Below are 16,008 nucleotides of genomic sequence, written 5' to 3'. Positions count from 1 at the left end.
TTCCGGTACCGCCGGGCCACCACCCGTCCACGCTCCTATCGGCAACCTCCAAGCAGCCTCTACTGCAGACGGTCATCGCCGTCTGCTAACCTTGCTGTTCTCAGTCCGGGGCACACACCCGGACCAACTTCAGGCTTTCTCAACTGTCACTCTCTCTGTCACTACTCTCACTTGCTCCTCTCACTTTCTCCTCCAACTCTCACTAAACTCTATCTGTCTGGTTTTCCCGCCTCCAGGGCTGTGAACTCCTCGGTGGGCGGAGCCAACTGCCTGGCCCACCCCCTGGTGTGGACATCAGCCCCTGGAGGAAGGCAACAAGGATTTTTAGGTAGCTTCGGTGTACCTATCCGGGGTGTAGGGTGTGGTGGTGTTATGACCTGTGACCCCTGGCTTGCCCAGGGCGTCACATTTGCAGTTTTTTAACTTTTTTCAAAAACACTACGTAGCGTTTTTGAGCTGCGTCCAAATACTGTTTTTCACTTGATCCTGACTATACTGCACGCAAACGCATGTGAACGCTGGCATGCTGATAGACAGGATACTGCTTGCTCTACTGAGCATGCCCAGAAACCAGCCTGGCGTGATCAGTCTCTCTCTCCCCCTCCCTCTCTCCCCCTCCCTCTTTCTCTCTCTCCCTATTCTCTCTGCTCTCTCTCCCCCGCCTGAGAGCGGCGGACGCTCATAACCAAGGTAAATATCGGGTAACCAAGCAAAGCGCTTCGCTTAGTTACCCGATGTTTACCTTGGTTACGTGTGCAGGGAGACGGAATCCCGGCTTCTAGCAGCTGCGGACGCTCGTAACCAAGGTAAATATCGGGTATCCAAGCAAAGCACTTCGCTTAGTTACCCGATGTTTACCTTGGTTACCAGCGTCTGCAGCTGTCAGATGCCGGCTCCCAGTCTATCACGTTCAGTTCCCCTCACTCCCAATCACATGACTCCAATGCCCGCCCATAAACTTCAAGTGACAGGATCCTGCAAAATAACACTTGCGTTTGCATACGTTTTTCTTTGTAAAAACTGGATCCGCTTTTACAGCAAAAAAATGTTCATGACGCATGTTAAAAAAACGTAGTGTGAAAGCAGCCTTACACCTATAAGGTTATGTTCACACTGGGAATAAATGTCCACACATCATGTTGCCTTACTTCAGCTCTGTCAATTGCGGGAGCTGTGGGAAGTGATGCAGCAGGATTTCAATCATTTGGCAATTCAATGCATTGTTGGAAAAACTGTAGAAAGAAATGAAAAGATTAGTGATGTCGCAGTTTGTCTGTAGCCATTTGATGACAGCTTAAAGAGGTTCTGCCAATAGATTTATCAATACAATATAAATGCATAATTAAACAGATCTCGTCGACCTGGTGAGGCTGATGTACTTACTTTAAAAATCCATCCCAGAATGGCTGTAATACTAATAATAAAGTGTCACAATTGTATGATGAGATCTCAGGGGGATCTGGGATCAGAAGGTCACAGCTTATTGCTGCACTAGTGCCCGCTCGTCTTTTACCCTGAATTGGAGCATATTTACCATAATTCCATCCGGTACTAAAGGGGTTAAGGTTCATTTCTATCATGCAGTGATCTAACAGGTAGTTGTAACCTCAGCTGCAGCCACTCCCTTCTGCTATAAATATCCGCTCCTCACTCTTCTTCATGCTGGTTATAGCTCATACCTATGCTTTCCACTTTAATGGAGCCATTCTCTGGAGAAGCTATGGCGTTGCGTCTGTTGCAGCTGAGAAGTTTTCTGCTAAAGTGTTATTTGTTGTGTCTTTCTCTACCTGTTTGTCTTACCTTCCTCGTGTTGTCTTATTTCAGTGGTAGTTGTAACCTCAGCTGCAGCCACTTCCTTCTGCTATAAATATCCACTCTTCACTCTTCCTCATGCTGGTTATAGCTCATACCTTTGCTTTCCACTTTAAAGGAGCCCGTCTCTGGAGAAGCTAAGGTGTCGCGTCTGTTGCAGATGAGAAGTTTCCTGCTGAAGTGTTATTTGTTGTGTCTTTCTCTACCTGTTTGTCTTACCTTCCTCGTGTTGCCTTATTGCAGTGGTGAGACTAGCATCTCACTCTCCTTCATTAGTCAGGGTGATGTCAGGGACACCGAGGACCGAGGCACGTGTCTACGCTTGTGGAAAAGACCCGTCTAGGGACATTAGGGAGTACGGGGATCAGCTTCAGGTTAGTGTTAGGAGGTGACCCCACTCTCTTCTCCCTAGCGCTAGGGTCTTCTGTTGTATTGCTACCCTGGTGTTCCCTCTGTGTTACACCTCTCACCAGGCATGACAGCTGCAGTCACATCATGACATTAAGTGACAATTTTATGAGTCCACTTGTAGAGTGAGAGAAGTAATGAAACCAAGTGTATTCAATCTCCTCCCATGCAGCCTGACTGACAGCTGCAGCTTGTACTGAGTGGTGTGAAATCTCAACAGCAGCAGGGAGGAGGGACACTGAGGAGCTGCCACACAGATGAACCTCTGATGGATCTCTTAAGTACAAAGTCTGTCTTCCATTTTTAACAAATCCACATTCACTCCTAGAGTACGGTTCTTGCGTTTTGCACAGAAGAGTGCAATCCAATAAAACATCTGATTGCACTAGCACCAGTGCAAAACTAGGGGGCAGTGTCCATCTGTTTTTGATTTCTCATGCTATACCGGCATGCTGTGTTTGGCAACGAGTCTCGGCTCACGCCCCCCCCATACAAGTCTATGGGGGCGTGTGAAACATCCCACTGCACTCGCATGTCATCCGACTGCAGTGCAATGTACGCAGAGACAGGCCGCATAGGAGATGGGGAGGGAGAAAGTGCTTCCTCTCCCTTCCCTCCGCAGCTGTGATCCAATCGCAGGATCGCATCACAGTGCAGCTGAGGGTCATTAGCATATCACTTCTGATGCTTTCACATGGGAAGCTATTAACAAGTGGAACCATACCCTAATGGCCGCACCCAGTCCACAAAACAAGTTTTCTGATCTCCCCAATTGTTGTTTTGAGTCCATACTGTGCTGAAGTCTGTCCTTGTCATAGTGTTACCTGTGATGCCCCTGGCCTATCAGGTCGTCACAGGGTACTGCACAAACTGCCCTCCCGTGTAGTATTCCAAGTCCCTCATGGTTCTGGGTCCCTATCTAATAGTGTTGCCTCCAACAGCAAATCAAATCCTAGATACACCCTGCACCACACCCACCAGGCACTCCAGTGAATGGCTTGAGTGGAATAGATTCGCCCACCTGGGGGCGTCAGAGAGGGGAGGTGAGGAGTGTAGTCTGTAGTTAGTTAGTAAGGAACCCTCGAGCTGTGAGGAGCTCAGAGGAGGTCGGGAGCGGTGGCTCCCAAGTGAAGCAGTCTAGGTTGCAGACGGTGGTCTGGGCCTAGAGGAGTCGGACCCCCGGTCGCAGGGGATTGCAGCTAGGTGCCTGAACCTGTCAAGGAGGACGGTCAGCAGCCTGGCACTGTCACCGATCCAGGACTGAAGGCACGACAGGGTACACGGACCCTAGGTCGGGGAAAAGCTTCAGGCAACCCGACAATTTACCTGAGGAGAACGGAGCCTTTATGATCTGTTCCCACTAGCTCCAGAATCGGAGCACTAGCGCAACGAGGGGGATAGGGCCTTCCAAACAAACGGTCCAGAAAATCCCAAGCATGAGCCCTGAGAGCAGGCTCCCACACTTAGCCATAGTGGGGAGCGGGGCCCGGAAAGTTTCATACTACTCGGCCACCATGTTGAAGTTAAACTTAGTGCCAGGAGGCAGGTCACGGATCACCAGGCAACACTATAGGGGACGGGACCCCGACGAGCTCCCCTCAGCGGCAGCGATACCCCGAGATTTGGTTTACCCGGTTGTCAGCGTCTGCTTATTGACTGAGTGAGTACCTGAGTGACCCTGCACCCCACTATCCAGAGTCCCTGGGCCTTCCCCTACCTGTGGAGGGTGACAACACCTTAGCTGCCCCACTCCATCACCCCTGTACTCCCAACGGCAGCGGCGGTACTCCCAATTACCATACACCACGGATGGCGTCATGAACTATATCTCCCCTGTAAATACCCTCCTTTCTTCATTCGAGTGTGGCCCCTAGCCCCCGGGTCTGGAGACCCTCGAGCCACGAATAATCACCCCCGGATCCAAGCGTTTCGATCCGCTGCAGGGGCGGCACATTACCGATATTGCATATAACCTGAAGCATTGTATTATTAACTAATGGTTTGATGTTAGAGGGTTGCAATAATATTACAGTATAGTATTATCACGCTGCAATAGAATAGAAATGTGTCACACCGCATTGTGAGGGGAGTACATACTTTATCCGGGTGAGATCAGAACACTTGATCAGCGCCATCATGAGTCTCCGCAGCTTCTGGGATGTCATGGGGAGATCTGTCAGACTTCAAAGAAACACGTACAGATAGAAGAATACAGAATGGTTAGTCACTGCACATGGGTGATAATAGCCTTATTGTTCTCATATTCCTCATAATGTTATTACAGTGGGAGTAGCATAGATAGAAAGGGCTAAAAGAAACTCACACTAAAGGGAAAATGTATCAAAAATGGCAATTTGTACTCCAGTTTTGATGCAGAGTCCAACAGAGTAACAAGCACTAAAATTAAAGGGGTTGTCCACATTTTTTTTAACTTAAATGCATGTATTTTGAGTTAAAAATCATTATTGCAATTTGGTTTCATAAAAAAGATTTGCATCGTTTGGATCATAAATCAGAAGAGAATTCCAAAAAGAGAAATAAAAGAATTACAAACTCTCCTGTAAGAACTTGAGGATGAGCTCACTGATGGATTCTCAGTTAACTCATTCTGCAGCCTGCAGTGGACAGTGCAACACACATCCTATAAGCGTCAAATGGTGCAAGATCTTTGACCTCTTTGTCACGGGGTCCTTCTCCCATATCACACAATCAACAGAGTGAGAGTTGATTGAACAATCCAAAGAACATTTATTCCAAGTAAGTCAGAAGGTCCATCAAACAATCCACCACACAGAGGGTAAAGTAGTCCAGTAATGGGATACATGTCTCGGGGATGAGTCACAATCCCAATCCTCCAGCAGTCCTTTTCCAGGGAAATCGGGGTTTCTCTGAGGTGCTGCCTGTATCCGCAGCTTCTCCCACAGAGGATGAATTTTCCTGCTTGTCTCTTGTCCTTTCCAGCCAAACTCTCCCAAGTAAGCAGAGATTTTGGGTGGATCCCAGGCCCCCTCCCTCAGACTTAAGGACAAAATCTCAGCAGGGGGTGATTAACCTGCAAACAGGACAATGTACACACAAGGAATACACAGAATGGACAGAGCACCATGCCTAAAATACGAACCTACACAAAATTATACACAACCCCCTCCATGTTCCACCGTCACACTCTTAATGACCCATGACGTGCTACGGTACTATCATTGTTTCCCTGTTTGATGCAGACTTAAGGACAAACGCTCAGCAGGGGGTGATTAACCTGCAAACAGGACAATGAACACACAAGGAATACACAGAATGGACAGAGCACCATGCGTAAAATACGAACCTACACAAAATTATACACAACCCCCCTCCATGTTCCACCGTCACACTCTTAATGACCCATGACGTGCTACGGTACTATCATTGTTTCCCTGTTTGATGCAGGCTCAAATGCTGAGCCTGCATAGTTCAATGCAGATGATGGCTAAATTATTCAGCCGGCATCTGCCTCCAAGAGCCAGAAGCTGTTAACCTGTTAAATGCCACTGTCAAATGACAATGTGTTTTCATGACAGCTAAGTGCCTGCCATCACAGAATTTCTCTGAAAACCAGACTGTGGCCGGCGATCATAGGAGACTGTAATTTCTGCTATATACAGCAATACTGTATATAGAACAAGCGATCAGACCATTGCAACTTCAAGTCCCCTAAGGGTACTATTAAATACAGTAAAAAGTAGATAAAAAGTTTTAAAAAATTAAAAATAAATATAAAAGTTTAAATCACCAACCCTTTTACCACGTTAAAAATTTAGAAAAATAAAAATATACATATTTGATATTACTTCATTCATAAAAATGGTCCTATCAAAATATAAAATTAATCCAGCATAACGAAAAAAAATAAACCCCCCCAGAAGTGCAGTTTTTTGGTAGCTGTAAAACCCCCCAAAAATGTAATAACAGGCGAGCAAAACATTGTATATACCCCCAAAGTATATCAATAAAAACATTGTCTCGGAGCGCAAAAAACAAGCCCTCACACATCCCCAGATCCCAAAAATTTAAAACGTTACAGATGTCAGAAAGTCAAAACAAACAAGAATTTTTGTTTCAAAATTTTTGATTTTTTTTCACAACTTAAATAAAACAAAAAGTTATATATGTATAATGTATAAAGGAAGCTATGTGGGGCTCATACTTTATATAGGAGGCTATGTGTGGGCTTATACTGGATTTAGGAGACTGTGGGGGCTCATACTCAATAGTGAGGGCTATGAGTGTAGTCATAATGTATATAGGAGGCTATGTGGGTGTTTACTGTATATAGAGGGACTGACATTGTATCTATATGGGGCTCACATTGTATATATAGAGGCTATTGGGGGATATGTGGGGGCTCATAATGTATATAGGAGGCTTACTGTATAAAGATGGGTTATACGGAGGCTGACATTGTATGTAGAGGGGCTATGTGGGGGCTCATACTGTATGAGGGGGCAGTGTTGGGGTTCATATTGTATGTAGGGGGTTGTGTGGGGGCTCATACTGTATATAGGGAGGCTATAAGAAGGCTATAACTGTGTATAGGGAGGATATGTGGGGGGTTCATACTGTATATAAGGGCGATGTGGCGTTCATACTGTATATAAGGGAGGTATCTGGGGCTCATAATGTATTTAGGGGACTATGTAGGGCTCATATTGTATATAGGGGTCTATGAGGGGACTCATTCTGTATTTAGGAGGCTATGCGGGGTTCATAATGTATATAGGAGGCTATGTGAATCCTCATGATGTATATAAGAGGATATATGGGGCTCATACTGTATATAGGGGGCTATGTGGGACTCATACTGTATTTAGGAGGCTATGTGGGGCTCATAATGGATATATGAGGCTATGTGGGTCTCATATTGTATACAGGAGGCTATGTGGGGGCTCATACAATATTTAAGAGGCTATATGTGGGCTCATACTGGGTTTAGGAGACTGTGGGGGCTCATACAAGATATAGGAGGCTATGTGGGCACTCACTGTATATAGAGGGCTATGTGGGGTCTCACACTGGATATAGAGGGGCTATGTGGGGGCTCACATTGTATATAGAGGGGTCATGTGGGGGCTAATACTGTATGAGGTGGCAGTGTTGGGGCTCATACTCTATATAGGGGGCTGTGTGTGGGCTCAAACAATATATATAGAGAGTAAGTGGGTGGTTCAGCATTTTCATCATTTTCCTATTTCGATTCTTTTAACCCTTTATGGACAAGGCTGTTATGATCCGGAACCATGGGAGACAACCATAAATCATTGGTAAAAGGTGACAAAAGCATAGGCAACTAATCTTGCCGCCATCCCCTTACTAACCATCACAACTAGAAGTAGCCGAGGGGTGAACTAACATCCTATGCACCATGAACCCAGCCGAAGAACTAGCTATCCTAAAGGAAGGAAAGATGAATAGATAAAGAATAGCAAGCCCCCCATATTCAAAGACTACGGTGATATAGGAAAACACAACACACAGATAGATGATAGGATTAGCAAAAGGTGAGACCCTACTGATTAAATAGGACAGGACAGGAAAGGGACTGATGGTGGCCAGAGAAAAACCCTGGAAAAATCCAACAACCTGATAGTACAAAAAGGCCCTCAGATCGCTAGATCTGAACTCCGTCCTATACCAGGCACTCTTTTCATACTAATGAACAGAAAGCAGGAACCATTACAAATTCAAGAAGCAACAAACACATGGACTTATAGGAGCAATACTCCAAACATAGCTGCAGGGAGCTTCCCAGCTAAGCAACTGAGAGGGAAGATCCCTGCATGCAAATAAACTGAAAACAAGCACAGCAAATGACAAATTCAGATAAGAACAAAAAGAACCAAACAACAAATAAAGAGCCAAGCACTTATCTGGGGTAGATGTGGTCTGGAGCAGGTATCAGACCAGGGTTTAAATAAGCAGAGAGTTAGCCATGGAAACGCCCATTGCTCAACACACCTGGTCTCTGTCCAAACCATTCCTGGCCACAAGAGGGAGCCTCACAGCAGCAAAAGCATAACTGACATTCACAACACCAGGCAATTTTTCGTTTTGGCGCCTCCGACAGCCTCATGAAGGTTAAATCCAAATTACATGTAACGCCTAAATGTTAAAATTTGCATGTTTCAATAAAAGTAGTTGCCCAGTGTGAGTGCACAGAAGACATAGTCATGATCTCTATTCACCTGAAGGACTTTGATGGTTGAGGAAATGCAGATCTGTTTTCACTCTGGATCGAAAATGATCCTTCCCTATAAATTAAATGACAGTAAAATAAGTTTTCCCAGAAACAAAAATATAGTAAATAGACTGGAACAGCAAATTATATAACTTTCTGATCTTGTTTTATTAGCTTTGGTGCTTTAATCCTCCCGTTGCCGCTCTGTTTTCAGCTCCCTGCAGCGGCCCTTCAAGACCTGTGCTCAACTCAAGACATTCACATGATATTAGGAGTTAATTTCTGCTAGCCTGCTGGTACCTCTTGGATCACATATTGTGAGAGACCTTTTTAAGATGGTGGAGCCTGTATTCCCATGCCGACTATAACTTTTACTAAAGCGGTCAGTGTGCTGTTGTGTTGCAGCTGGTGGTGATTTTTGTGTAATGCTTGATGTGCTGTGGAAATTCTCATCTGGTTATTTCCTTTATTTCTTTATTTCTTCCTTATCAAGTATTGTCTTATATCTTCGTGTGTGCTAGCTGTGTGATAGAGTTTTTGGTTTCCCCGTTTGTCTATATCTGTGGGTTTAACCACTCCTGTCCCGGTCCTCCCCTGGGATGGGGAAGTGGTGGTATAAGATCAGGGCTTGCCAGGAGCAGGGCAAGGAAGGCGGCCCAGACATCTTCACCACTAGAGGTATCTCTAGGATTAGGGACAGCTAGGGCCCCCTAGCCTGAGGGCCAGTCTAATAGCTCTGGTTCCCTGTTATCCCCTTACACCCCGTGACAGAAGGGGGCTGGTTGACTGCTTGTTTCAATATTTAAGTCAGCCACCATAACTGTCTATGCATTGGGGAATTGGTCTGGCTTAGCTACTGAAATAAGCAGTCAGTCTTTTCTTTATTATATTTACTCTGTACTCTGGTATGTGTGCAGTTGCATTTGTCCATTTGTTATCAATGGATCACACTTAGAACCAAAATCAGGGCAATCATCTGGATTACTACCCACAATCCACATTAAATCCTAATAACATTCTCAAGAAGAAAACTCATGTCCTGCGCCGAACATTCCCAATTTATACAAGGCTACTCCCTACCTAGTAAACTCTACGCTACACTGTCCTAGCCTCCACTGTCACTAACGTCATCATATCATTCCCAATGAAGGAACCTATAATGAACCGCCAGTGAAATGGCCGATTTGTTTTTCATAGTTGTCATAAATATATTATTATATATCCATAGCCCTGGGAGACAAAATCAGGTGAAATTTCTGGATTACCCCCAACAATCCAGCTGAAATCTATCAGTAATTAGAAAATAACTTTGCCACTTAGTGGAAATAATAGCTGGTTCAATGATGGCCTAGAAAAAGGTGTCTCATTAAGTAGATGCCACACAAGAAACATCACATGATGGGTAAAACCAGTGAGCTGTCTCAAGACCTTCAGAACCTTATTGTTGCAAAACATACTAATTGCAATGGTTACAGAATAATTTCTAAACTACTGAAGGCTTTGGTGAGCATTGTTAGGACCATAATATGGAAATGGAAAGAATATAATTTCACCATGAATCGGCAACGACCAGGTGCTTCTCGCAAAATTTGAGACAGAGAAGTGAAAAGAATTATAAGAAGAGTTGTCTAAGAGCCAAAGACCACCTGTTGGAGCTACAGAAAGACCTGGAATCAGCTAGTACAATTATTTCAAAGAAAACAATAAGTATTGCACTCAACCTCCATGGTCTGTATACACGCTCACCATGCTGAATAAAAAAATAAAATATAGTATGGCCAAATGAGACCTAAATTGAACTCTTTGGATGCCATAATAAAACCATGTTTGGAGGCTAAAAGACATTGCATGTTACTCTAAAAACACCAACAACAGTGAAGTTTGGAGGTGGGAACATCATGATGTGGGGCTCTTTTCCAGAATACGGCACTGGCAAACTTTGTGTAATTGAAGGAAGGATGAATGGACAAATGTACTGAGACATCCTGATAAAAATCTGCTGCCATCTACCAGGATGATGAAGATGAAACAAGGGTGGACATTTCATCAAGACAAGGATCCCAAACACACAGGCAAAGGAAACTCTCAACTGGTTTCAGAGAAAGAAAAGCTGCTAGAATAGTCGAACAGTCACCGGAGGTGAATTCAATACAAAATGTATTGAAGGAACTAAAGCTCGGAGTTCGTAGAAGGAACGCACAGAACCTGCAGAATTTGAAAAGTGTTTGTGCGGCAGAATGGACCAAAATCCACCTGAGCAATGCAGGTCACTAAATTCTCCATACAGTCCCTGACAAAAGTTCAGTCGCTTATCCATGTTATGTATATAAAAGCTTATAACCTGACTTTAAATTCATCCATTGGTTTCATAAATTACTCTTTTGAAATCTGTAACCCTCCCAAATTTGGTTTAGGTTATGAAAATAAAGTTGCTGCAAAGCTGAAATATTGATCATTTAGTGAACACAGAAAGGTCAGATTTTGTCAAGACATATGTTTTGTCGCCTGTCATATAATGCACCCAATCCTAGTTTACATCCTCACCTGTGCTCACTAAATGATCGGTTAATTAGTGGGTGTGTATAAAAAGAAACGCAGCTCCCCAGACCTTCACTTGAACTGCAACTTGACCTCTGACAACATGCCAAAAATCCACCCAGCGACCAAAGCCTTGATTATCAAGAGGCTGAAGACCAGATCCACGGCAGAGGTGGCTGGCACCTTTAATGTGTCTCAGCGTGAAGTACAAAGAATTAAAAAAAGATTTGAAGAGACTGGAGATGTTTTTGACAAGGCCAGGTCCAGTAGACCCCACAAGACAACTGCTCAGGAGGACCGTTTGTTGGTTATAAAATCCAAAGCCAGTGCCTCTTCCACTGCAGCAGAGCTCCATAAGGCCTGGTCACCTCAAGTCCCTGTGCCAACTACAACAGTTTGTAGGATTCTGTCTCGAAATGGCCTCCATGGTCGAATTAGTGCCCAGAAGCCAGCACTAAACAAAAAGCAATTAAAAAAACATGTGGCATTTGCTAAGTCCCACAGCTTGCTAAACAGATGGACGCTGGAAAAGTGGCAGAAGGTGGATTTCTCTGATGAATCTTCAGTTGAATTACACCACAGCCACCGCAAATACTTTCAGGAGACCTACTGAAGCCCGTATGGATACAGAAAACAGTTATGTTTGGTGGTGGAAAGGTCATGGTCTGGGGCTACATTCAGTATGGGGGTGTGCAAAACATTTGCAAGGTGGAAGGCAATATCAATAGCCTAAGATATCAAGAAGTATTAGCTAACTCTTACATTCCTAATCATAAAAGGGGTCAAATTCTGCAGCAGAATGGTGCTCCATCTCATACATCCATCTCTACAACAAAGTTCCTCCTGGCAAAGAAGATCAAAGTGCTCAAGGACTGGCCAGCCCAGTCACCAGACATGAACATCATTGAGCATGTTTGGGGTAGGATGAAAGAGGAAGCTTGGAAGACAAAACCAAAGAATCTAAATGAACTCTGGGAGGTATGTAAGACTGCATTCTTTGCTGTTCCTGATGACTTCATCAATAAATTGTATGAATCATTGTTGAACCGCATGGATGCAGTCCTTCAAGCTCATGGAAGTGACACAAAATATTAAATATGGCTCTAGTATCACCACAACGTCATTCACCAATGTTATGCAACTTATCTTTGTATTAGAAGTTAATTAATTGTTTGAATTTCACATTACTTTCTGTGGGCGACAAAACTTTTGTCTTGCCAAAATCTGACCTTTCTGTGCTCATTAAATGATCAATATTTCAGCTTTGCAGCAACTTTATTTTCATAACCTAAACCAAATTTGGGAGGGTTTCAGCTTTCAAAAGCGTAATTTATAAAACCAATGGATAAATTTAAAGTAAGATTAAAAGCTTTTATTTACATATTATGGATAAGCGACAGAACTTTTGTCAGGGACTGTACATTATTATTATTATTATTATTATTGTTTATTTATAGAGCACCATTGATTCCATGGTGCTGTACATGAGGGGGTTACATACAGAATACATGTACACGTTACAATAGACAGACTAGCACAGGGGAAGAGGGCCCTGCCCTTGCGGGCTTACATCCTAAAGGATTTTGGGGAGGAGACAGTAGGTGGGGTGTAGGTGGGGCGGCAGCTCCGCACGGTGGTGGGGCGGCAGCTCCGCACGGTGGTGGGGCGGCAGCTCCGCACGGTGGTGGGGCGGCAGCTCCGCATGGTGGTGGGGCGGCAGCTCCGCACGGTGGTGGGGCGGCAGCTCCGCACGGTGGTGGGGCGGCAGCTCCGCACGGTGGTGGGGCGGCAGCTCCGCACGGTGGTGAAGCAGTGAGGTCATTGAAGGTTATAGGCATTTCTGAACAGATGAGTCTTTAGGTTCCGTTTGAAGCTTGCGAGTGTAGTAGATAGTCTGACGTGTTGAGGCAGTGAGTTCCAGGAGACTGGGGATGCTCGGGAGAAGTCTTGGAGTCGGTTGCATGAGGAGCGAATGAGAGAGGAGGATAGAAGGAGATCTTGGGAGGACCGGAGGTTACGTTTTGGAGTGTAGCGAGAGATTAGTTCAGAGATATATGGAGGAGACAGATTATGGATAGCTTTGTAGGTCAGTGTTAGTAATTTGAATTGGATACGGTGGAAGATTGGGAGCCAGTGGAGGGACTTGCAGAGAGGAGAAGCGGGGTGGTATTGAGGAGAGAGGTGGATCAGTCGGGCAGCAGAGTTAAGGATGGACTGGAGAGGGGCGAGTGTGTTAGCAGGGAGACCACAGAGGAGGATGTTGCAGTAGTCGATGCGGGAGATTATGAGGGCGTGCACTAGAATTTTTGTAGATTGGGGATTGAGAAAAGGGCGGATTCTGGAGATATTTTTGAGTTGAAAACGGCAGGAGGTGGTGAGGGATTGGATGTGCGGTATGAAGGACAGGGCAGAGTCAAAGGTCACTCCGAGGCACCGAACTTTGGGTGCTGGGGAGAGCGTGATGTTATTAATTGTAATGGATAGATCAGGTGGAGAGTGCAGGGGAGATGGAGGAAAGATGATCAGTTCAGTTTTGGCCATATTGAGCTTTAGGAAGCGAGAGGAAAAGAAGGAAGATATAGCAGATAGGCACTCTGGGATTCTGGACAGCAGAGATGTGACATCTGGACCAGAGAGGTAGATCTGAGTGTCATCAGCATATAGGTGGTACTGGAAGCCATGGGACTTTATGAGTTGTCCCAGGCCAAATGTATAGATAGAAAAAAGTAAGGGTCCCAGGACAGAGCCTTGAGGGACACCAACAGAGAGAGAACGGGATGAAGAGGTTGTGTGGGAATGGGAGACACTAAAAGTGCGGTTGGAGAGGTATGAAGAGATCCAAGAGAGAGCGAGGTCTCTGTACATGTGAATCTTTATTTAAAATAACTACTTTGTAAGAATCCACCTAAAAATTATTTGTTATTTTATGAAATGGATGAATGCTGATCTAGGTGCGTGTAATCATTTTTCCCAAGTCTTTTTGCATTTGTCTGTCACATTTCTTTTTAGATAGATCCTTTATTTCCAGTGAGATAAAACAGTTAACCTTTGTGGTAAATCTTCCACATATCAGACCAGTTTAAAATATTTAGTTATATATACCGGCCTACTAATGCCAACTCTTGCCGCATCATCTCAGCTGTCGTGTAATTCAGCCTAGCTTGTGATCCATGTAACATTTCTATATTTACCTGTTGGCCTCCTGAAACGTTAGCAGCACTTTCTGTGATGATCCCAAACTAAACACAGAGCAGAAAAACGTTTATTAACTTTATTAATTTATTTAAATATTAAATTTAAAATTTAAATTTTAAATTTGTTTAAATTCACCCTTTTCCGACCGGGCAATTTTTGTTTTTCTTTTTTTGCACTTCATTTTTTTCTTCCCCTTATTTCAAAAGCCCAAACTGTTTGTATTTGTATCACTGCGGTAGATATGATGGTTTATTACATTTTTATGTGTTCTTGTGGCAGCCAAAAAAACATAATTCTGGCGTTTTTTGTTGTTTTTTTCTCGTTACGCTCTTTACTGATTGGATTACTTTGTTTTGTTATTTTGATACATCGGACTTTTACGAAGGCAACAATACCATAAATGTGTATTTCTTGAATTTCTTAATTTTTAATGGGGCTCTGTCACATACGTAGTTGGAGTTGTTCGTATATAATGCATGAGCGATCAGACCAATGGGCATCTGACGCTCTACCAAAAACACCAAAGGGTCACGATACAATGGAGGTCCCCGACGTTAGGGAGAGGGGTGAGGGTGCACCTCCTGCACTCATCTCAAGCTGACTCCTGAGCTCCCCAACATCACTATATAGGTTATTTCAATCTGTCGGCGAGCAGGATCCCTGGGTCCCTCAGCTGGCCCTTAACTCACCCTATCTAGTGAGTAGGCCGACGAGTATACTAGACTCGCCACTCAACTAATAAACACGGAGGGAAAGGAAAGAGAGACAGGGGAATAAACAGAAGGATACAAAACACCAAACTTCACCGTAGAAGATGGACTCTAAAGAAGCAGGTGGATGGACAGAGGACAAAACCTCAGCAGTTCCTTCCACCAAGGTGGCCAGAGTAAAAAGTATTCTAACAACAGCAAGGACTGCTGGGAAAGCTCCAGTATTTAACCTAAATGGACGCGGACCCAAAGCAGCAACAGCTGACCTGCACTGCTCAGAGCTGCTGGCAACAAAACCTGAAATGAACTCATGAGCCGCCAAAGGAAAGGAAACCTTGTTTAAATGAAGAGTCAAGATGGAGATGGGAGGCTCCTGTCTTAAGGCTGTCACAATTCTCAAAACAGCAGGGAGATGACCTTGACCGTGGTCTGCATCAAAGTCAGGGAGGTGGCGGTGTATACCAGTTCTTCATATGTCGGTAAAGGGTTAAGCATAAAATAAGGAGAATCACAAACTTACCTAATGGTTACATCAGTCAGGTTCGTCACCAGAGACAAAGACTCGGCCAAGCACATAACGCCACCCAGCGATATCCGATTTTTACTCAAGCTGTTACAAAAAAAATATATGATAGCTGTATAAACAATGCAAAAGAAAAAAAAAGACAAATAAATAGCAAACACTGGGGCTAATTTACCATGGCTTTCTAACTTTTAAACTGTGCAAACAGACTACACAGTCTTAAAGTGCCCCAAATTTATTAGTGTCTCATGCTGGTTGATAAAATCTGACATGTAGTCAAAAGCCCCCTCATGCACATTAGTCCCATGAGTGTGGAGTGCGCATGTTACCTCTGGGGGATCTGGGATCAGGAGGCTTCAATGCTTAATTGATTGCAGGTGCTTTGTGGAGTTCACAGAGTATTGGTTATGAGGAAGGGATTGAGGACCTTTGCCTTTCTGCATGAGATTACTCATAGTCTTAATCACAGCTACATAATTTTACCTTCACTCCCTTCTGTTATATTTATCCACTCCTGTCTTCATTCCATGCTGGTGATAGATCTTCTATACTGATCCCTTTGAAGGAGCCAGTCTCTGGAGAAGCTATGGTGTTTGTTTCAGTTGCACCTG

The 16,008-nt window shown here is 44.3% G+C and overlaps 1 protein-coding gene across 1 annotated transcript in view; it reads right to left on the bottom strand.

The window, feature by feature from the left end:
- Positions 1–16,008, bottom strand: part of NLRC5 (NLR family CARD domain containing 5) — a 149,850-nt gene that overhangs the window by 95,532 nt on the left and 38,310 nt on the right. The window contains exons 16-20 of the mRNA XM_075326907.1: positions 15,395–15,484; positions 14,161–14,208; positions 8,439–8,504; positions 4,318–4,401; positions 1,149–1,232 (exon numbers count right to left, since the gene is read on the bottom strand). Of these exons, the coding sequence (XP_075183022.1) occupies positions 1,149–1,232; positions 4,318–4,401; positions 8,439–8,504; positions 14,161–14,208; positions 15,395–15,484 (372 nt within the window). The remainder of the gene's footprint in view (positions 1–1,148; positions 1,233–4,317; positions 4,402–8,438; positions 8,505–14,160; positions 14,209–15,394; positions 15,485–16,008) is intronic.

This window comes from Anomaloglossus baeobatrachus, chromosome 10 (genome assembly GCF_048569485.1).
Source record: "Anomaloglossus baeobatrachus isolate aAnoBae1 chromosome 10, aAnoBae1.hap1, whole genome shotgun sequence".
Classification (NCBI taxonomy): Eukaryota; Metazoa; Chordata; class Amphibia; order Anura; family Aromobatidae; genus Anomaloglossus; species Anomaloglossus baeobatrachus.
Note: the sequence above shows the minus strand (reverse complement) of the source record. Positions and strands in the feature narration are given on the sequence as shown.